Source organism: Caloenas nicobarica, chromosome 21 (assembly GCF_036013445.1).
Source record: "Caloenas nicobarica isolate bCalNic1 chromosome 21, bCalNic1.hap1, whole genome shotgun sequence".
Taxonomy (NCBI): Eukaryota; Metazoa; Chordata; class Aves; order Columbiformes; family Columbidae; genus Caloenas; species Caloenas nicobarica.
In genome coordinates this window covers 2,870,002-2,891,218 of record NC_088265.1, presented here as the reverse complement: position 1 = coordinate 2,891,218, position 21,217 = coordinate 2,870,002, and the positions used below count along the sequence as shown (strand labels likewise).

Sequence of the window (21,217 nt, the reverse complement as noted above, 5' to 3'; positions counted from 1 at the left end):
TGCTGAAAAAAAAATACAATATTTGCCTACTAGAGAGTAAAATTGGTGCCATTTCCTAAGACCTGTGTGCGCCAGTGCTCTCAGCTCCCTATGAAAACTGTCTATTTTTCTTCCTGTGCGCTGCAAGGTCAGAGCAAAAACAAAGCTCTCCCTGCTAGTTCTATAAACCCCTCTATATACTTCAGCTGTCTTCTTCAGCCGGGACTCTTTTAACTGTATGAGATAATTAAGATCATGCTACAGAATTTATTCAGTACCCTATGTTCTCACCTTTTAATTCCCAGTGTTAAGCTATTCAGCAACCTGCCTTTTTAAGGCCCTCATGCACCCAAACTCATCTCTCCTTTCTCACTCTGCTTTCTGCTGCCTGCTCACACACCCCTACTTAATGCTGCAGCTTCATTTTCTGCCCTGTTTTATACCCACTGCGCAGCTGGATGTCCCAGCTGTTGCTTGGCTCCAATTAAAGTGTTCCCTAATAAATATGCCCCTGCTCCCCTATTACAGGTGCTAGAAGGCTGAAAGAGAAAGCTGGAAGCAGCTCAGTTCTGTACCTCTTTGTGTTGGAAGCCTAGATATGATGCTGGTGGCTTTATTAGCAGATGCATGCATGACTCTTCATTGCATCTCATGTTAAGTGGTCAGATTTTATTGTAGCTTAGAATTAACTGTAGGGATACCCAAGCTCTTGTATAAACTACTGAGCTGCCCAGATAAGAATATCTCTCTGCTCAGAGCTTTTTGCTCTTCTGCATCCTTGCAGGAGTTGTGTGTCCTGGGGTGTGCTGCAGCTGCCCTCAGCCTCTCGTTGTTTCTCCATCACCCTGTGGTCCTTTTGCCGGCGGAGTCTGCCCGGGGATGCTCAGTGGCGGTCGGGGGGGCTGCAGGGAGCAGAGGAGGCGCTGGGTGGCGACACAGGCTGCGCTACGGCCCTGAGAGCTGGTCCAGCCCAGCGACACGTCCCGCCTGCTGCCCCGACCCCCGGGGTGAAAATAATGCTGAAGAGGAGGCTGCGATGGGCTACACCGAGGGAAAAGCCCCTCAGCCGCCTCCTGCCCTTCTCTGGTGAGGGGCAGCAAGGATAGAAAGCCTATCTGCCTCATAGAAATCATTTTAGGTTTCCTGGTTCTGTTAGGTCAGTGTAGCTCTCTAGAAGCTGCTTTGGGGCTTATCACAGTTGGGGGGACCAGGGAGCCCCGTGGTTTGGCTGGGTTTGCAGCCCTGGCACAGGTTACACAGTTTCATGTATTTCTGTCGCCGGGCAGGACCCCTCTGGTCCCTCTCCAGCAGCCCTGGGTTCTCTCTCTGCTCCAGATGCCTTCCCCCTTGGTGGGATCTCTGGTCACACAGGGGGGTCTTGAATATTATCAGTGCTATATCCTCTGTATTATTAAGGTTGCAAACCACTGGATTCTCTGGGGAATGTTTCTCTCCTCTGTAGGGCTGCCAATCCACCCTGTGCTGCTGAGTCACCAGGATGCTTTCCTTGGAAAGAAGGAAATGGCAGTTTCCAGAATTACTTCTGTGTGAGGCTGATCCTGTTTCATATTTGTTGTTTCTGTTATGCTAAGCACTGTGCAGAAAGAATGGTCTGACATAAAAACATGCTGTAAGAATGCTCCCTGGAACAATGCAATGCTAATCAGTGTTTTCTAAGAAAGAAGGCTACGTTTCCTCCTATTCATCCTGCCTGCCAGCTCAATGTGGAGTTTCCTCCGTGTCTGTGGGTCTGGTGTTCCTCTTCCCAAGGCTGCCTGGCATGTGTCTGGGGACACAGATGGGTACAGACTGAGTCAGACTATGAGCTTGAGGAGGCAAATGCCAGTAAATGGCCACTTTGAATGTCACTGGCTCTGCCTGTTGCCTTTCCCACCACTCGGGGTTCCTGCCTGGAATGCCCAAACTTCCCCTGCCTGAGCACAGGGCCAGGTGCTCACCCTCCATGGGAATGGCTTCAGGTGGGCCTTGGATGCTTCATTGGGCAGATCTGTTGTCCTCTGTGATTCCTACTAAACCCACCAGCTTTCTGCTTCCAAAGTCAGCTCTGGAGAAGCTTCACTCCCAGGCTGCACTCACTGAGCTCTTCTTAGCAAAATTAAATTACGGTAACTCCTCTCAAGTGTGTGCAAAGCTGGGGAGACTTTCTCCTGCAGTATCCAGAGCTGTTGGGGGTCTTCAGGCTGGTCTAAACCCAAGGTTTCTCTGCAGCTCAGCATTGTTTGAGGCTTCTGCTGCACTTGGACAGTGGCATTTCCTTTGTCTCCTCAGCTGGCTGCCTCCCTGCCCCACAGCTCCAGGCAGAGGATGAGTTCTTGGATCCTTCTCTCCCCCCTTAACCTCCAAGGGTTTGCTCATGCAGAATAGAGGGGATGGAAGGTTATGGCATCATCTCTCTTTCTGGACAAAGCTATGTGAAAATGATAACAAAAATGATTCCTTTTAATTTCTAGAGGCGAACTGGATGAATAATTTTCCAAAGTCCTTCTTAAATGAAAAGCTTTACTTCGAAGGAGTAGAGACTTCAATTCCTTTCAAAAAGCAATTTTTCTTTGAGAAGAGCAGCCCTTTCGCTGGTTCTACCTGTCTCTGTGCAGGACAAGGGGAGCTGAGCTCCCCAGGGCAGCAGCCACATGTGCATGGGGAGCACTGGGACTGATAATCCCCTGCCAGCCTGCTGCTGTGATACACACCAATTCAAAAACTAGTAGCCCAGGAATTAGTCTTAAATTGTGTTATTTTGCTTCATTTCTTGTGCAACCGCTTAGCATTTAAAAAAAGCCTTCCTAATTTTCATCTAAGTTTGATCATTCAGCTATGTTGCTGAGCCCAGAAGGAGGTAGGACAAAGCCAGGGATATTTCTTTGCGAAAGAATGACATGTTGGTGGCATTTAAGCCAGAACAGAAGTAAATTAAACATCTAGATCATAAAAGTACCAGAGGATGTTTTAAAATAGGCTCTTTGCAGTAGTGCATTAGTTGAGTGCACAGCTTTACTGTGTAATGAGCAATATATTAATTTATAATTAGTCTAATACAGTGAAGCTCAGCAAATAGCTCTGTGCACTCTGGATAATTCATCAACAGAAGCAGCAGCTCTTAATGGTTTCCAAGGTTTGCCTGTCCCCTGTAATTGGGAAGTTCAGAATTTATTGTTATTTCTTTTAAGGGATAATTTGATTGCAACCACCCATCTTTGTTCTGTGTCTGTTCCTGCTCGCGCGCAGAAAAGCTTTTGGAGCATTGCAGCTCAGGGTAAGTGACCTCTCCGCAGGCTGATGTAGTGAGGGCTTTGCAGACCAGATAACTTGGTGTTGGTGCAGATTTCCTGCAGGTTTTTTACTCTCATCTCCCCTTTTGCAGAGATTGATGTCAGCAGATGAACCTCCTTGGGTCACTTGGCTTTTTCCCCCTCTGCTGCTGCCTGACAGTAGAAATACAGAAAGACAGTAATAAATGTGTGATAATAAGGCCACTTGGAATCTATGAAGCCTTTGGAGATTTTACTTTTCAGTTTGGAAGCTCAGACCCAGATCCCAGAAGATACAGGGACCCTGAGCAGGGCTTGTCCCTGCCTTTGTGGTGGATCCACCCTCCTGTACCCCATATTATCAGTCTGGGAATCTGCACTGAAATTCCCTGTTATCAGCAAAGTCTTCTGAAAAGAGAATAAAATCCTCAGTCAGGTGCTCTGTGCTGAAACAGCCTGGAGACGTCAGGGCCTGGTCAGAGAAGTGGATAAACCAGCTTGAATCTTAATGCAGTGACACTGAAAATGGGGTGGGACAAATCTTCCCCAAGAATATAACGTCAGGAGTTCTGCTGTTGCCAGCTTCAACTAAATAATTTGCACACCTCTGCCTATTAGCAGCTGCAGGTAAATTGATCACAGTGAGTGAGGATTTAAAGTCTTCTGTGCCCATCTGCTTCGACACAACCATCTAACCCAAGCTCTTGTCATAAACCCTGAGTTTTCTTCCTTAAAAAAAGCGCATTGGTCATCTATAGAGTACAGAAGGGTTCCAGGTATGTCGATAGCCCTCCAGTCTAAAGGGAAACGATTTCCTATGTGGTAGCAGGAGTGCTCATAATGAATATTTTTCTAGTGCAGTTCCTTTCCAAATCTGTTTTGTTACAGTTACTAAGAACTGTTTCCTTTTTTCCTTCTTCCCACCCAGTACAGTAATGAGCTCCCGGCAGAGGGAAGAGGGTGATGCTGACGGCTGCTGCTGGGCAGTCAAACAACAAGTCAGAGGGAGGAGGAAATACTGTGTTCACTTTGCAGAATTTAAATGAAATCGGTTTTTCCAAAGTCTTAATTCTTCCCCTGCATTGAAATGCTGTGATCCGGAAAGTGGCACGTTTGTATTTCTGTACTGTTGCATCAATAAAGAGCTTGGTTTTTGAAGGCTTCCTTATTGAATAATCTGGCCTAATTTAATTGGAATTTGGCTGGTGTGAAAGGTAGTTTTTGATTGCATTTGCTCTTGATCATTTCCATTAAAACTTTGAGATCTGAAAAGTAATATGCTTGTATTTACTTATCACAGCAATGGAGACCTGAGTTGGCAGACTCTCTGTGAAATTAGCCGATGAATACAAATAGCACATTTAGTTTGGTTTCATATTGATTTTTGCCATTATTATTAAAACCCTCTGATTTGAAGAATGATGTGCTTGTATTTCCTTAATATCTTATTACTGGGGTTTTGGTTAATCTTGTAAAGCTTTTCCCTTTTGTGCAACCAAGCCTGATTAATTGGAGCTTTACATAAGGCAATTTTGACTCTAAAAAGGGGGAACAAGAACTCAGTTCCCTCAGATAAAATAGCAAAGAAATCTGTTCTTATCATGGGCCTCTTAAAACCAAGGACTGGTGCCTAGGTGGGGACAGGGGATGCACAAAGGCTTTGGCGATCTCATGGAAAGAAAATAGCTGGGAGATTTGCAAACTGCCCACGTGTGGTTTGTCTGAACAGCTGCCATTGACCTGTAACTCAGATTGGTCTTGGAAATCATTCAGTGCTTCCAGCTGAGCAGTGGTGTGAAAGGTCCAAGAGTAAATGGTGAGCTGTCTTCAGAAAACAAACGCTTTCATCGATACGCAAACGGTTTGGAGTAAAGAAAATTAGTTTGATGCAATTCCAGCCTCTTCTATCAGCTGTCCTGAGGCTGTGGGACTAACTCCTGACAGCAACTGCTGTGAAAATTCAACCCTTGCTTTTGCTGCTTGGTGGTATTTTATGGCCTGTTGCTGCCAGTTGTCGCACAGTACCTGCAGACCTGTGTTTGGGGGTGCGCCGGGTGGGGTCTGTTGGGCCAGACTAGAGCTTCTCTGGGACAAAAAAAGCCCCAGATGGGTGTCAGGGTCCCCTGTGTCAGGCTGGGAGGCTCCTGCAGGGCTTGGTCCAGGTCGGTACCGAGATTTCAGCTCTTCTTGGCTCCAGGAAAGCTCCACGTTTTGGTGTGTTGAGGTGGAAGCCAAGCTCCTGCTTTGAGAGAGTGTGGCAGGAGTCTGGAGACATTCAAAATCCACCTGGACGCCTTCCTGTGTAACCTCATCTAGGAGTTTCTTGTCCGGTGGGAGCATTGAACTAGATGATCTTTTGAGGTCCCTTCCAATTCCTAACATTCTGTGATTCTGTGAGTGGGGCCGGCAGTCTGTCTGTCCCCACACCATACAGTACCGTCACGCCTTTTTTAGGAGAAAATTGATTTTCAGGTGATTTAGCTGCCCTAACTCCTGGCTACACTAATGAGCACGGGGCTAATTAGGGCGGGGCAGCATCCTTCCAGGAGTAACCCGTAATGGGTGGGTGGGGAGCCCAGTGCGAGCCCGGGATCGCCGGCGCCGGTCCCGGGGCGGCAGTTGGCGGCAGGCGGCGCTGCGCATCTTCTCGGGCACCGGGGCCGCTGGGCTCCACCGCCCCCGCCCAGCCCAGCCCCGCACCGAGCCCAGCGCTGCCGGCGCCGCCGCCGCCCGGCGATGCCAGCGGCCCCCGGCCGCAGCGGCCCGCGGACGCGGCGCTGAGCCGGCGGAACGGCCGGACGGCGGCCATGGGCAGCGGCGGCCCCGGCCCGCACGGACGGCACCGGCAGGTATGTGCGGTTCGGACGGAAAGTTTGGGGTGGGACGAGACCCCCGGGTCGGTGCCGAGCGCGGCGCAGCGGCAGCGCCGTCGGTGTCCCCGGGGCGGTGCGAGGGGATGTCGCACCCGTCCCGCCGCGGGCTGAGCCCTGCCGGGGGTACGGCCGTTACCGGCCGGGGAGTCGGGGCGGAGGAGCCACCGGGCTCAGCGTGGCCATGGTCACCGGGGACGCCGGCCCGGGCTCCGCAGCGGAGCGCGCTCCCGGCCCGGGTGCAGCGTGTCCCGGTCCCGTGTCGCCCCCCGGGGCCGTGCGAGGTTTCCGACCCCCCGCGCTGCGCCGGCCCCTCGGCGGCCCGGGGCACAGTGCGGGGCTCGGGTGGGTATTGGCAGTAAGTTTGTCCGTGCCAGCTCCCGCGGTGCTCTCGGTTACAGGTGACTCCAAAAGAAGGGGTCACCTCCGGCCCCTGGCCGCCCTGCGACAGGGGACAGTGGCCATGGGAGGGGGTGCTCGCCCCGAGAGGGGCCTGAGTCCGGCAGGGTCCTGCTGCGGGGGTGAGCTCTAGCCAAGGGTGCAGTTTGCTACTGGTGACATGATTCCACCAGCCCTGCAAAGCTGCTTGCGGTTTTGGGAGGCAAAGCACTTGCTGGCAAGCTTCGAGGTTACAGCAGCCAAAAACGCTTCTTCACCCTGGAAGGGGAAATCGAGACCAAGCGCTGCCTGCCTTTGGGACAAACTGGTCCCTGCAGCCAAAGCTTCAGGCAGGACGGGATGCCATGTGAGCTTCAGCCTTCCTCTGCTTTGTTCCTCTCTGCTGGAACTCCTTCAGCTGAGGTGGGTCTGGTTCTGGCCAGGGCCAGGCTGCAGCGGGGCAGGGGAGCTGATGTGCTGCTGTCTCATGGGGTGGCTCAAGGGGTGCAAGGTGGGGAGCAGCTTGCATGGACCAGGTGTCCCCCCTCACCTGCGAGGGGAGGCTCAGGAGAGCATGAGTCGTGCCAGCTGTGTTCTGGAGGGCGGCAGGAGCAGTTCCATGCCATGGTGTTGAGCAGGAGTCTCCTCCTACCCTTAGCCATCCATTTTGATGCTGTGTGAGGCTTGAGGGGCTATTCAATGTGCAGGTACCCTCACCCTGGAAGAGCTCATCTGTGCTGGGACACCCACACCCCAGCAAAGACACTGCACAGGTGAGCTGTCGTACCTCCTGGGAAAACAGTTTGAGCTGTCAAGTCCCCTGCTTTTCTTCAGGGACAAGATTGACTGAGCTGCTGTTGACTTTGGGTTTCAACACCCCGATGATGGCCATGCTCTGCCAGAGGAAGGTTCCTGGCACTGGATGAGTCTAAAGTTTGAGCTGTCAGCAGAGCTGACCTTCAAAATGCCAGCGGCAGCAAGGTGGTGGGATTCACCAAGTGAAGGAGCAGAAACAGGCCTGTGCTTGAGTGGAATTAGAGTTAAAAGCCCCCCGCTCACCTTGGCTGGGAAGGAAATGCTGCAGATGCTGGAGGAATGAGCAAGGAGCCAGAAATAAATCAGCAGAGAGGAGAGGAGGAGAGAGCATGCCTGGGGGAAGGAGTCCTCTGCATTTCCATGCGTTCCCCTGCCCCTTCTTTGCCAAGTTGGAGGGCAATACCTCCTGCTGCTGTGGGGTTTCCCTTTGGGGAGGAGCAGTGCAGCGTTGGGGGAGGACAGAGCGTAGGAGTGTGCGAGCCTTAACTGCATGAAGCTTCCATCAGTGCAGACCTGAGCGGGCACGCCAGCCGCTGCCCCAGCTCCGTGCTGCGCCTTCTCGGAGGACTGTGGAGGTGTCTCCTTGCTTGTCAGGATCTATCAGGGAGGTGTCAGCTTCTCAGGAGGCTCAGCAGCTTCCCTGTGCTGCTGCCATCGCCTGTTGTGCCCCACGGAGCTGTGCCTAGGGGCGAGGGAAGGACATCTTTCCTGTGGGCATGGGCCAGGCAGTGTGGTCTGGGGGTCCAGCCCTGCCTCTTACACAAAGCAGGGTCAGTTTGGCAGCGGTTGTCACGAGATTTAGCAGGTTTGGCACGAGGTTTGCCAGGTAGCCGCGTGGCATGGCAGGGATGCGCAGGGTGGTCCTGCACAGTGGGGCATTTGCTAAGACAGTCTGATTTTTTGCTTCAGGGAAGTATTGAAATAAAATCACCCCCTTCCAATGGGCAGCATAACATCTCCAACATCATGGGAAGGTTTCTGTGCCTGCTGGTCTCTGGCCAGGTGTCCACCCTGCTCTGTGGCACGGGGCTGCCTGGCACAGCGGAGCACCGGGTTGTGCTCCGTCGGGCTAAAACCTGCACCAAATGAGAGCGCCCAAATTCCAAGAAGTCCTGAAACAGCAGGAGTGTGAAAATAGCTTTTGGAAAACTAGCAGAACTGTAGGGCCAGGTGTGCACAAACGTTGACAGTGTTGGGGAGGGCTCGTGTCACCCAGCACAGACGACCAGCCGGTGTGCTGGTCTCCTCCACCTCGCTCTGGGTGTTTTTTGGGGTGGGTTTCTGTGGACTATAATTATCCAGCCCACATAGACTTCTGCAAATGATGCTCCAGACCGACAGGACTTGGAGCATAATTTGGCACGACAGAGTCTCCTTCATTAGCAGCGTCGGGTGCAGGGCTGCGTTCCGGCCAAGCTGCAGAGGAGCAGTCCGGGCTGGAGGGTGGCAGTTCTACGTGTAGCTTTAATGACGAAGGAGGAAAACAGCTCTAGTTCCTGTGACCGGGGTCAAGAGGACAGTGTGGAGCTGCTAACAAAAAATGCTAATGAAAAATTCCACAAAATTCCAAACAGAACATAACAGAAGAGAGAATACTGTTGTTTTCAATCAAAAATTAAGTGCTTTGATGTGCCAGAACGCCACTCTTCATTTCAAAATGACATTCCAGGCTGAAAAATTTCAAGTCAGACCAAACATTTGTAGTTGGAGTCTCACGATGATGGAGGTTGATAACTGTCAAAATAGCAATTTCTGCGAAGCTGTGTTTTCTAACGGGAGTTTGTGCACGAGTGGGAGCCCTGAGCGCCTGTGCTGGCATCACTTTGGAGAGGAGCATCGCCCCAGCGGCCGCTGCTGGGGGTGGCACCTCGGCCTCGTGCTCCCCCGGACCCCACGTGCTCCCTCTGGCCACCGGTTCGGCTCCTGCCCCTCAGCACCATCCCTTCCCTTTTGAGCGCAGCGTGGACAGTGCGGGCTGCATTATTGATAACTCCGTGATTTATTTATGCTTCTTTGGCTATAGCAAACAGCTCAGCCTTTCCGAGCTAAATATAGTTTACACTGGGAGTGCGTCCTGGTCATGTGTGGGATGGAGGAGGCCGGCGATGAGCCTGGTTTTTGGTCCAGCCAAGACATTTTGGGCGCTTCATGACACAAAAGCCCTTGAGGTGCTGGAGCGAGTTGAGAGAAGGGAACGGAGCTGGTGAGGGGCTGGAGCACAAGGGTGATGGAGCGGCTGAGGGAGCTGGGGGTTCAGCTGGAGAACAGGAGCTGAGGGGAGACCTTCTGATCTCTGACCTGCCTGAAAGGAGCTTGGAGCCGGGGGGGTCGGATTCACGTGAAGGGCTGAGCAGCCCCGAGGGAGCCATTTACTTTTCCATTGAGGAAACAGCACATGTTTCAAGCTGCCATCAATATTCACATGACGAGCTGTGACATCTCTGAAGGGACCGTGACAGCACAGGCTGTTGTGTGAAAACGCCCCCTCCAAGGAAGCCTCTTGCAGGGCGGATTCTGCCAACAGCCCCACCGGAGCGCTGCAAATTGCTTAAATACGGCTTTACACGAGAGAGTCGGTGCCGTCCTGTCACATCAGCTTGTAGCTACTTCAAGGAGCGATGGTTTTCTTGCAAATTAAGCCATTTTGGGGTTGTTCTGGCGATGCAGTGGTGGGGGGCAGAGGGGGCCAGGGCAGCAGCAGGGGGTGCAGCCTGAGCGAGGGCTGTGCTGAGCAGGATCGGGCCCTTGTCACCGGTGGGCAGGGATGGAACCAGACAGGAGAGCGGGACATCTGCGTGTCTGTGCCCTCCCCGACCACACTGCAGCCTGCTCCTCCCCAAGCCGACTATCCCACCCCATTAATCAGGAGTATTTTCTTACCTCTAAATTACTTGCTAGCATAAAATATGTCTTTTTTTGTCAAGATATCTTTCTCTCTGGGCAGATGTCAACATTTTTTGTGACATTTTCTGATTTATATGTATTTTTTTTCCAGCTGGAAGAATCAAAACAATTTTAAATCAGCATTTTGGAATGAAACATTCTTCCTTTTGAAATGTCAGTTTAAAACGGAACAATTCATTTTGAGATGCTTCAAAACAAGAAATGCCCTTTTTGCCACCTTAAATCACTTTGTTTTGATTAAAAAATGTCAGCATTTTCTATTCTGGCACTTCATTATATGAGGCTGTTTCACTGTCTCAGCCTGGTTCAGAGCAGATAGAAATTTAGAAGATGATTGAAAATTAAAGATTTCTTCTCCCAGCAGCCTGGGTTTGCCTGGTCCCCAGTGGGAGGTGCGGGCAGCGGGGCCGGTGCCTCTTCTTCCAAGGAACAAGTGACAGAATGAGAGGAAACGGCCTCAAGTTGCACCAGGGGAGGTTTAGATTGAATATCGAGAACAGTTTCTTCCTGGAAAGGGTTGTCGGGCTGGGCCCTGGGACAGACGGTGCCGTTTGTCTGTCTGTCCGTGAGCAGTTCGCAAAGTTCCCAGCCCGTGAGAGCCAAACCTTGGGCATCGCTGCAAGGGCCCTCGCTGACGCAAGGGTGACGAGAGCCTGGAACCGCGCACGGAAAAGGCAATATCTGGGCATGACTCGCACCGATTTACTCCAGCTCTTCCCACGCACTCTGGGTCTGTATTTAGCATTTGTGATCTGCGTTAATAACATACTATACCGCGCCTGATTTCGCGCGCTCAGCCGTGCGACCAGGAGCGACTCCTCTGAAGCGCAGCCAGTGCTGTTAAATGGGGGTGAGCAGGGTGACGGGCTGAGTTCCCAGAGAGGTTTTGGGGTGTGCCATGTGTGCTGGCGTGGGGCTGGCTGAGCCCCAGGGTGTCCCCAAGGTTTCTCTCTCTCCTTTCAGATGCGCTGATGTCTGCCCTCCGCAGAGACCTGGCCTCCCCGGGCTTGGCAGAAGCGCAGGCGCTGGTGTGAATCCCCAGTAAAAGGTAACTATCGCTCGTCTGTGCTGCTGGGGTTTCCTTCTGTCCTGCCGCAATGGCTGGTGATGCTGAAGAAGTCTGAGCCCGTCCAAGGGCGGTGGGCGAATCCCGGGTGCGTGTCTTGTCTCCCAGGGCCATGTCCCTGCAGATGGGTCACCTCGGTGACCGCGCGTGTTCGGGGGCTGCATCGCTCCATGCAGCAGCATCTGTATGTGGGGGCTGCACCTCCCAACCCTCCTCAGCCCATCTTCCTCCACCCTTCTCTTGTTTTTGGTAGAATGAGTGAGAGAGACATACAAAGCCTGAGCAAATGGGTTTTCGTGCTCACTCTCTGCCTTACCACGCTGTGGGGAAGACTGACGCTGGCCTCCACCCATCACAGAAGCCATTCAGGTAGGGGAAGCGACGTCCTCACTCCCTGTGTGCCACCGCCCTGTGATGCTGGTGGTACCTTGGGGTCTCCGTGGGATAACCAGGGTGGGGGTTACATGGAGCCGAGATGTTTGGTGAGGGCCTGCCCATCATTTCTGGGTGGGAGGACAAGTGCAGGTGGTCCCTGGTCACGGTGAGCATCTCTCTGGGGACCAGAGGCCAATGGCCCAGGGGTGTGCAAAGTCCAGGCGATGAGGATGAGTGTGCTGAAGGCGCAGGGCAGAATCCAGCAAACAGATGCTGAGGGGCACCGTTCTTTTCTCTCCAGTGCTGCGGAGACAGCCGTGGGATTTGCATTGAGTGTCCATACATGCAGGAAACTCCCTGGGCTGCTTCTCGGGGACAAGCAGGAACCTGGAGCTGTAGAGCAGTAAAGATGTCCCTTGGAGTTATGACCTGTAAATACTTGACCTGGGACTCTTAAAAACTCTTGCTTGGTGAGCATAGCTGGTCTGAGGAGCTGAAAAGCCAATTTCTTCATGTCTGTAGCAAAATCTGAGACGTATCTATGTTTTCAGAGTATTACCAAGGTAATTCTTGATCTGTGAGCAGCGAGCCATAACTCTTTCCATTGAAGTTGCAATGGGTGTCACAAACAACGCTTGTTATGTGATGGACGCTCTCCACTTTAGGCTTTGATCAGAAATACAGATTTTCAGCCCTCTGGTTGTAAAGATCATCTTGAAACAAGTGTAAACTGATGCAGAACTGAAAGTCTCGCTGGAAAGCGCAGCCTTGGCTCTGGGGTGCGAATTTGTCATTTCCAGCAGTGGCTTCGAGATCCCACTCTGTGTGTCTACGTTGGGATGCTGGCTTGTGCTATCGGCGCGATTTATTTTTTTTATTTTTTTAATTTTTTTTGGAGGAGTTATATGAACCCACAGTCGAAGTTTGTGTTTCAAGAAGAGAAGCAGCTGAGAAGTCGCGCTCAGCCCTTCGTGCATGTCCTGCCAGAGGGGGGGACGGTCCCCTGGCCTAGGGCTGGGGGTTCCTGTCCCCCGCGAGAGGGTGGGTGGGAGGATGATGGGGCTGGGAGCTGATGTCGCTGGCAGCAGAGGCAAGTGCTCGGAGTCCAGAGCGATCCCAGGGCACGTGCTGTCTGCCCCTTGTGCCTGTGTTGGGAAAAGAAGGCATTTAAGGGTTAACTTGCAATTATTCGTGTGCCTGACCCCACACCTAACCCTGCCCTATTTCTGTCATTTTTGCCTGACAGTTAAAGCAGTTCTAATCCTATAATCCCCTCGCTCATTGCTTAAAACCAAAACGCATCTTCCAGAGTGACTCCCTCAGCCAAGGAGTCAGCAGTTACCTGCCTTCCCCTCTTTCTAACCTGTAGCAGGTGCATGAGAAGATAAAAACTCCTCAGCCGCTTCTGGAGTGATTTTTTTGGCCCCAGCAACTCCCCTAGGTTCAAAGTGCAAATGCCTCAGTGTCTTCCTGGGGTGTGAATTATGTATAAATCTCACTCCATACATGAGGAGTTCATGTATTCGCCTGCTTGCAGCCAGAGAGCCGGGGATTTTTCACTCACACAGACTTATCCACAATGGACCAAATCTTGTACTTCTTACTCAAGCAAATGGTAACCCACAGCAAAGAGGGCGTACCAGGAGCAAATACTTTAAAGTTGGACCCTGCTCTGTGTTATTAACACGATTTCTTTCTGCACATCCTGGATTCCTGGCATTATACGAATTTTGCAGCTGCCTCCTCTGCTGGGCTGGATTTCCATGGGCTCCAACCTGGAATTCTGAGTCTGCTTGTTGAGTTCACGGGCTTTCTTTTCCTGTTGTCTGCCTTCTGCTTTTACTTCATTTGGGATGGTTTTTGCTAAAGGTTACGTTTGAAACATTGCATTCTCAGTTACGATGACAGTTTTGTCTTTGGAAGCCTGCAGTTATGTTTTTGCCTATGGAGTTGCTCCAGAGGTGGGAATGGAGATATCTGTACCCCTGATGCCTGTGACCCCCAGAATCAGCAATGCTGCTGGATTGTGTGCAGAACAGGAGAGACGTACCCAGTCCCTTCAGCCATTTAGAGCATTGTGTTTGTCCACAACTAAAACCAGGTGTGGCACTTAAAAAAGAGTGATAGCAAAGGAATATTTTTAATTGTGACAATGTGGCCACGAGGTTTCAGAGCCCCCAAACTAATGAATTTCTTGACCAGAAAGCCCACGTGCAAACCCTGTGTTGGCCATCCGTAGAAACACTGCACTGTGAACATCTGGCTGTGGAAATCAGATCACTTGTGCCTACCAGCACGTGGGGACAGTGATGTGTCCACGCCGAGCGGTGCTTCTTGGGGTACGTGGTTGGATTTAAACAGCCACATGAATCAAGTGCAGAGATTAAGTCATTTGGAAATGGAATAAAAGACTCCTCGGTGAAGAATGATTCACCAGCAATTTAATCCCCCGCGTAACGTGGTGAGCTCTACGTGCTGAACAAGGCTTGCTTGGCTGGATACAGCTCCCGAAAGGTGGCCCCAGCATCTTCAGCTAAACCCCTGTAATGCTGATAATCAAAGTGCCATCTTTGCCTTCATTCACATTCATTGCTCAACCCAGGGCAGAAGTAAAGATATTTAGTCAGCTGGGATTTGCTTTGAGGAAATGAGGTTTTTCTGAGTGAATGGAGAGTGCTGATTTCTGATTATCTTGTAAGAGAGATTTACTGGTCAGTGCGTCGTTGCTCAGGGTGAAGACAGCAGCTCAGTGGCGTTTATTTGTGAGATGCTTCTGCAAGATTGCCTCTCGCTTGGTGAAGTCTTGGTTCCTCCCTCAGACACATGGTGTGAATTTTGGGGTTGTCCTATGCAGGGACAGGAGCTGGACTCGATGATCCTTGTGAGCCCCTTCCAGCTCAGGCCATTCTATGATTCTGTGCGCAGCCTTTTCATCCAGATGGAATGTTTTCCTGAGCCACCCTCTCCAGATGAGGCAGGAGCTGTGCTGGGTGATGGGAAGCACTGCAGGTTGTGTGTTGGTCCATCTCTTGCACGGTGGCAGAACACTTGCAGCTGTGCTCGACACAGCCCAGGCATTGGGTTTTCTGCTTGCAAGTGTGAAGTGATGGGTTTTGCACGGGCAGTTCACGCATGTGCACACACTCGCACATGCAACGAAGCGGGGCAGAGCATGATGTGGAGTCTTCAGGTGACAAGGTAGTAAAAAATCCCAGCTGACACGCAGTGATAATGAGCAATAAAAACAAGCCTGCTTCTCTCCAAAACCCCCTTAAATAATACATGCAACTAAGGCAGGAGTGATTTTAAGACTTTAATTATTTAGTGCATATTAGTAGTAGAGTTATTGCAGGGCAGGGAGCAGAGATCGCTCATGCCGCTGCTGCTTGGTCCTGGTTTTCATGGGAGGGTTTGGGCAGTTACATGTATTCAACTTATCTTCATTTTACAACTCTCCACCAGAAAGCAGAGAGATATTTTACACTGAACATGTGGAGCAGTGCCCACACCTTCCTGAGACACACAAAATGTTTCATTTTGGGTTATGCTGTAAAAAAACCATATTCTGCAGCTCACTTAAAGGTCAGCCAGAGTAGGACAACGTTTTTGTTTTATTTTTGCATGCAGGATTCAAAAGCCTTGTGCTCTTACAATACTTTTGTGGTTCCATGAGATAAGATTTTTTTTTTATTTTTTAATTTTTTTTATTTTTAATGGTTCCAGGGGGGAAATACCAGAAAAATGGGAGGGAGAAGCATGCCAGAGGCTCTGGAACTTGTCCCAGGCTCTCTGGGGTTTTCCTGCTCTTGCTGTTAAACACACCATCCATCTGATTTGCATTTTCAGTCCTCTCTGGTTCGAAGTTTCCTGCTGCTCAGCAAAAGGAGCAGCCTGGCTGTGGGTGATGGGCCGTCCATCCACATGCACCGTGCTCCTGGGTGGCAGCTCTGCCCGGATCGCTGCAATTTGCTGCCTGACCCCAGAGCAGCAGCTGCCTGGGCTCGGACTGGCTCAAAGGAAAGCTGTCTGCTTTGGAGGAAAAACAAAGGCTTTCTGAACCTTGCTGTTCTGAAGCTCGCATCTGCCCTTCGTGCTCCCCGCAGCCTGCTGCAGGGTCTCATCAGCGAGAGCATCTCTGGTCTGCTCTGGGTTTTGTGTCCCCCCGTGCTGTGCATGGACAGCTGGGGGCAAGGCACAAGCTGGAGATGGACCATGTCCATCTGTCCTGGTGGGAGCATCTTCTTTCTGTCTGCACACCCACCCAGGATGGCTGTGGTCCCTTGGTGCGACCGGCAGGGACACGGCGGGTGCCCGCAGGTCCGGCACCGAGCTGCTGTGGTACTCAGCCACAGCTGAATTTTTGCTTTATCTCCGTGCTGCACCTTTTTGAGCAAATTAAAAGGGCTCTGGTGTGTTAGCGAGCTCTTATTGCATGGCTGTAATGAGTGATTTCTCAGTTCTGCCCGGCTCTCCCTCGGCTGAACCTTTTTAAATTAGCTGAAAATGAGAAGCCGGAGAGCAGAAGTGAGAGGGAGCAGAAGGGTCGTCTGGCCCTTCCCCCTGGGAAGAGCTCTGCTAATGAAGCTTTGCAGGAAGGCTTTTATAAAAATGAGTCGAAACCACAACTAAGTGTGAGCACTGAAGGAGTTGGAGAGTATAAAAATCCTTTTTTGGAGTGTGCGGAATGGGTGAAGGATTCCTTGTGGTCCTGGGCCAGAGCATGGTGGGAATGGGGGTTCATGGTCAGCCAAAGCCAAGGATTCCTCAGATAATTTGGACGATCCCATTAACCATAAAACCAGGGCAAAACAGTCATGTTTGTTCTGTAATGAGTTGCTTTCCTTCTCACTGTCACCGAAGTCTACCATTTCTGCATACAAAAAGAATGGAAATTATCATTAAAGCTGAATTATGATGGCATTTAAACGGGAGGATAAAATTTATGGCCAGAGATGCTATTACAAAATACTTCCAGGATAGGTAATTGTGTAATTATTATGGGCAGAAATGAAAAGCGATGGCTCATTAAAATAAAATGACCATGAAATAACAATAAATAAAGCCCAATTAAAGGCGTGGTAATTGCGCGGCCCATCCTCTCCCCGTGCCGGCGGGTGCAGGGGTGCGTGGCTCCCCGCCGGAGCAGCCTGCCGGGGATGAGCCGTGTTGTCACTGCCCATGTTCACCTTGGGACGTGGCCTTTCTGCACAGCAGCCGGTGTCTTTCTGCCATGTCCCCAGGCTGGTGGCATCACTGGGTCCTGGGGCGGCTCCTCATGTCCTGCTCTTTCATCTCCTGCCTGGTGCTCGGGCATGGTGGGAGCAGGAGAGGGACAAGGACTGCCTGGGCTGCAAGCTGGCACAGCCGTGCCTGGCTGGCACAAGCCGAGAGGTTACATTTAGATCAGGATTTCCCAGCAGGGTTGTGAAAATGCTGCTGCAAGGCAGAGGGATTTCCCCAGGTGCCTGGGGAGAGATCCCGTTTCCTTGAGCTTTCGTTTGAGAAGGTGAAGTGGCTGCTTTCCAAAAGCTCCTGGAGGAGGGCCATGAAGTTGGTGAAGGGTTTGGAGGGGAAACTATATGAGGAGTGGCTAAAGTCCCTGGGTTTGTTCAGCCTGGAGAAGAGGAGACTGAGCGGGGAGCTCGTCGTGGTCTGCAGCTTCCTCACCAGGGGAGGAAGAGGAGCAAGGCGTTGGTGTCTCTGGCAACCAGTGGTACATTCCAAGGGAATGGCAGGAAGATGTGCCAGGGAGATTCAGTTTGGACATTAGGAAAAGGTTCTTCACCCAGAGGGCTCCCCAGGGAGGTGTCACAGCCACAAGCCTGTCACTATTCAATAAGAGACTGAACGACGTCCTCAGACACATGGTGTGAATTTTGGGGTTGTCCTATGCAGGGACAGGAGCTGGACTCAATAATCCTTGTGGGTACCTTCCAACTCAGGACGTTCATTGATCCCGTGACCTCCAGCAGCAGCAGCATCACGCTGCTCGGCTCCCCGCATCCCACTCGCGCCCTTTCCCGAGCCTTGGCTCCAGCGGCAGCCGAGGGCTCCTGTGAGGGGGCTCCTGCCTGCGCCCCGGGCTGTGGAAGGGGCTCAGTCCCCTCCCGAGCCCAGGGCACGGAGCGGCCAGGTCTGACAGAGTGATGCGTGCTTGTCTGCACGCCTTTGGGGATGGCACGCTGCAGAAACGCAGCTTCCCACATCCCTCTCAGCTTGGCTCCTGCTCGCTGCAGGAATAAAAGCCTGTTCCCGGTGACCCAGGGGATGTCTCAGTGCTCGGCTCGGCACTCGCTCCCCCAGTGCTCATTAAACAGGACGTGCAGGGAGCTCCTGCTCTCAGGTCATGGGGATGAAGTCTGTCCAGCCCTGTCTGGCTAATTTGTATTGTGCTTGTGTGGGTCATTACCCAGCAAATGTCATTGATTTGCGATGCTAACTAGCTTCTAAACCTCGATCCCAGAGGTGATAAGCCAGCACATTAGTTTTCTTTCTTTCTTAATATTTTAATGGCGCTGGGAGGGGGAGCAGCAGAGCAGCACAGATTTCCGATGAACACCGTGATGTTTCTGTGTCACCTCAAGGCAGAAATGCAGTCCTGGTCCTCCCTCCTCCAGCCAGAGGATGGTGCGTGATGGTGAGATGGGGGCGTTGGTTTTAGCTGGGCTCGGAGGTGGTGGGACTCTGCAGCCACAGGCAGCATGAGGCACCATCCCCTTTTGTAGTAAAGTGTGCATCGCATTATTAGCTACAATTCACTGATATGTTAACTGATTTCAATAAAGCTCTTGGCTCGGCCGTGACAAGAGGCTGTTAATTTTGCTGGGCAGGATGGATGGGTGTGAGGGCTGTTAGTACAAGCTCGGATGCAGGAGGGCTGGAGCAGGACCGGTTTGCTGGAGGTGGCCTGGGGGCTCCGTGCACAACCCAGCGTGACGGCGGCTATTTCTGTCCCGCAGTGCATGTGGAGCCCGGCACGTGCGAAGTCATTGCAGCTCACAGGTGCTGCAACAAGAACAAGATCGAGGAGCGCTCCCAGACGGTGAAATGCTCCTGCTTCCCGGGACAGGTGGCAGGGACAACACGGGCGGCTCCCTCCTGTGTGGATGGTGAGTACCCCGCGGCCGCAAGCCGGGTACCGAGAACCCTCCCAGCTGTGGCTTCCCCATCGGTCAGGCTGGTGCAGAGTTTCTGTGCCTCTGGGATTAACAGAGATGTGCCCAGGGGCTCCTGCAGCAGAGCAGAGGGGGAGAGGAAGCGTTTTGGGGACGCTCCATCGGTGTGGCTGCGTTATCCCACCCTGTGCAGCCCTGGGATTTGTGCCATGGGTGGGTTATGGTGCTCCAGTGGTTCAAGCTGTTCCAGCGCATCACTGCACCGGAGCCAGGCGCCGCAGCATCGATTTCTGCGTGTCTGCAGGGACATGACTCCAGCCATGCAGCACCATCACCTGCCAAGAACACTAAGCAAAGCTCCGGCCATGTATATTTTATCAAACAGCATCACCGAAGAGCCGGTAGGAGCAGCTGCAGCCTCTGCCAGCATGGTATTGATTTGCTTGACAGCCGGTGTCCTATGAGTGCCAGGATGAGTTGTCAGGGACAGCTTTCGTTGTCCCAAACAGCTTGCGTGTGTCATTTTTCCCAAAGTCAGGGGAGCTCTCTCTGGTTACCCACGTCAGAGGCATCAATGACAAGAGCCTAAGAGAGTCGAGTAGTGGCAAATGGTCCCATTGCCTCTGTAAGAGGAGCCTGCAGTAGGTCAGTGAGCCACGCTGTGCTCCCTGCTCTTGCTGGGAGCGAGGACAGGGCTGTCGTTAGGCTCTTTACCCGGGGTAGGGAGAGAAAGCCGGGTGCTTTGGAGGCAGGTGGAGCAGTTGGGTCAAATGAGGCTGGGTCACTGCAAACGTGGGCTGTGATGGAGAGAGGCGCTGCACCCCCTGCCCACCTGCACCCCTCAAAGGCAGCAGGGCTGGCACCCCGGCACCCAGAGCAGCCTCCCCGTGCCGTGTCCCCCATCCCATGTCCCCCGTGCCACAGCCCGGCCGCCGATGCCATCTCTCCCCCAGCCTCCATCGTGCTGCAGAAGTGGTGGTGCCAGATGGAGCCGTGCCTCGACGGAGAGGAGTGCAAGGTGCTGCCCGACCTCTCGGGCTGGAGCTGCAGTAGCGGCAACAAAGTGAAGACAACCAAGGTATGTCCACGTTGTGTCCCCCGGCAGGGTGCTGGGGGGGAAGCCTGGCTTTGCTTTCCCCAGCCTGGGGCAAGGAAAACCCAGGAAAACATCCCAAAGGCAATCATCTGTGACAGAGCGCTACATGATTATTATTTTCATGGCTTGCTGAATGCCCCGAAGAACAAGGTATAATTAAAATTTTATCAAACTCATTAGTAATTACATATATGCCATGGTTAATCAGTTGCATAATTTTGTAATAATTGTTCATACTGTTGAGTGTAATCATTCCTTATGCTTTAGTTTTTCTCACCCCACATGCCCTGCCATAAAATTATCGTATTAAGTCATGTTGAGATTTTTTTCATTGCCATGATTTTTGTGCACAGAAAGCACTTTTAATGCTCAAGTGTTTCTGTGGCTGTCCAAGAAGGTTCCTCTGGCCCTGGGCATCCATCACTGACCAATAATTGCCACACTACATTTAGCTCATTGTCTTTTTCCCACATTCATGTTGTTTGTTTATTTCTCCCCCAGCTGCTAACTTAGCCCAAAGCCTCCACTCTGCGGGAGTTATAGCCAGAGCAAGAGTTCACAAATAATCCATAAGATGAAATTTGGAATCACAGAATAACAGGATGGTTGGGGTTAAGAGGATTCTGGAGATTCCCCCAGCCCAGCCCTGCTCACGCAGGGTCCCCAGAGCAGATCACACAGGTCGGTCCAGGCGGGTTTGAATGTCTCAGAGCAGGAGACTCCACACCCGCTCTGGGCAGCCTGGTCCAGGCTCTGGCACCTCCCAGCAAAGAAGTTTCTCCTCATGTTCAGATGGACCCTCCTGCATTTCAGTCTGTGCCCGTTGCCCCTCACCCTGGCGTTGGGCACCACTGAACAGAGTCTGCTCCATCCTCTGACACCCACCCCATTAATGACCACCCCAGTAAATGAACGCAAAGAGTAAATGATATTTGCATCTCCCGAGGCTGCTCATGGACAATTTGCAGATGGGAAGGAATTGGCTGGATGTGTTGGGTAACACTGCAAAGAGATGGACTGTTCCCATTAGCAAGTGTCTACCCACTCCTCTCCTCTGCCTGCAGGTCACCCGATAGCCTCCAAACAGCCCGGCGTGGGTCCCTGGGGCTCTGCGGAGCCATCGGCAGCAGGACACGGCCCAGGCAGAGTCCATGGAGACGGGATGCTCCGAGATGCTCTGGGGCTGCCATCCTGTGCCGGCTGCTGGGACTGTACTGGGTACCGGATCGGAGTATCTGCTGAGCTCCGGCTTCCCCAGAAGCTGCAAGTGTGGGACCCCAGCACACCTGCAAGACTCCTGTCACTCTACGGTCCCCTCCTGCCCTGTGGACAGACTCACCAACCAAAAA

The 21,217-nt window shown here is 52.2% G+C and overlaps 1 protein-coding gene across 1 annotated transcript; it reads left to right on the top strand.

Annotated features, from left to right (window-relative positions):
- The first annotated feature begins 6,031 nt into the window (after positions 1–6,031).
- TAFA3 (TAFA chemokine like family member 3) lies at positions 6,032–21,005 on the top strand. Its single transcript, XM_065649615.1, has 6 exons — positions 6,032–6,097; positions 11,180–11,264; positions 11,536–11,651; positions 18,617–18,766; positions 19,726–19,850; positions 20,933–21,005. The coding sequence occupies exons 3-6, from the start codon at positions 11,537–11,539 to the stop codon at positions 20,942–20,944; spliced, it is 402 nt and encodes a 133-aa protein (XP_065505687.1). The 5' UTR covers positions 6,032–6,097; positions 11,180–11,264; position 11,536; the 3' UTR covers positions 20,945–21,005.
- Positions 21,006–21,217: the final 212 nt, after the last annotated feature.

Excerpts from the sequence above, each read along its gene's own strand:
- TAFA3 (XM_065649615.1), top strand. The coding sequence starts at position 11,537 with ATGAGTGAGAGAGACATACAAAGCCTGAGCAAATGGGTTTTCGTGCTC. Across the intron at positions 11,652-18,616 it reads CCATCACAGAAGCCATTCAG|TGCATGTGGAGCCCGGCACG; the intron begins GTAGGGGAAGCG and ends TCTGTCCCGCAG. Across the intron at positions 18,767-19,725 it reads GGCTCCCTCCTGTGTGGATG|CCTCCATCGTGCTGCAGAAG; the intron begins GTGAGTACCCCG and ends TCTCTCCCCCAG.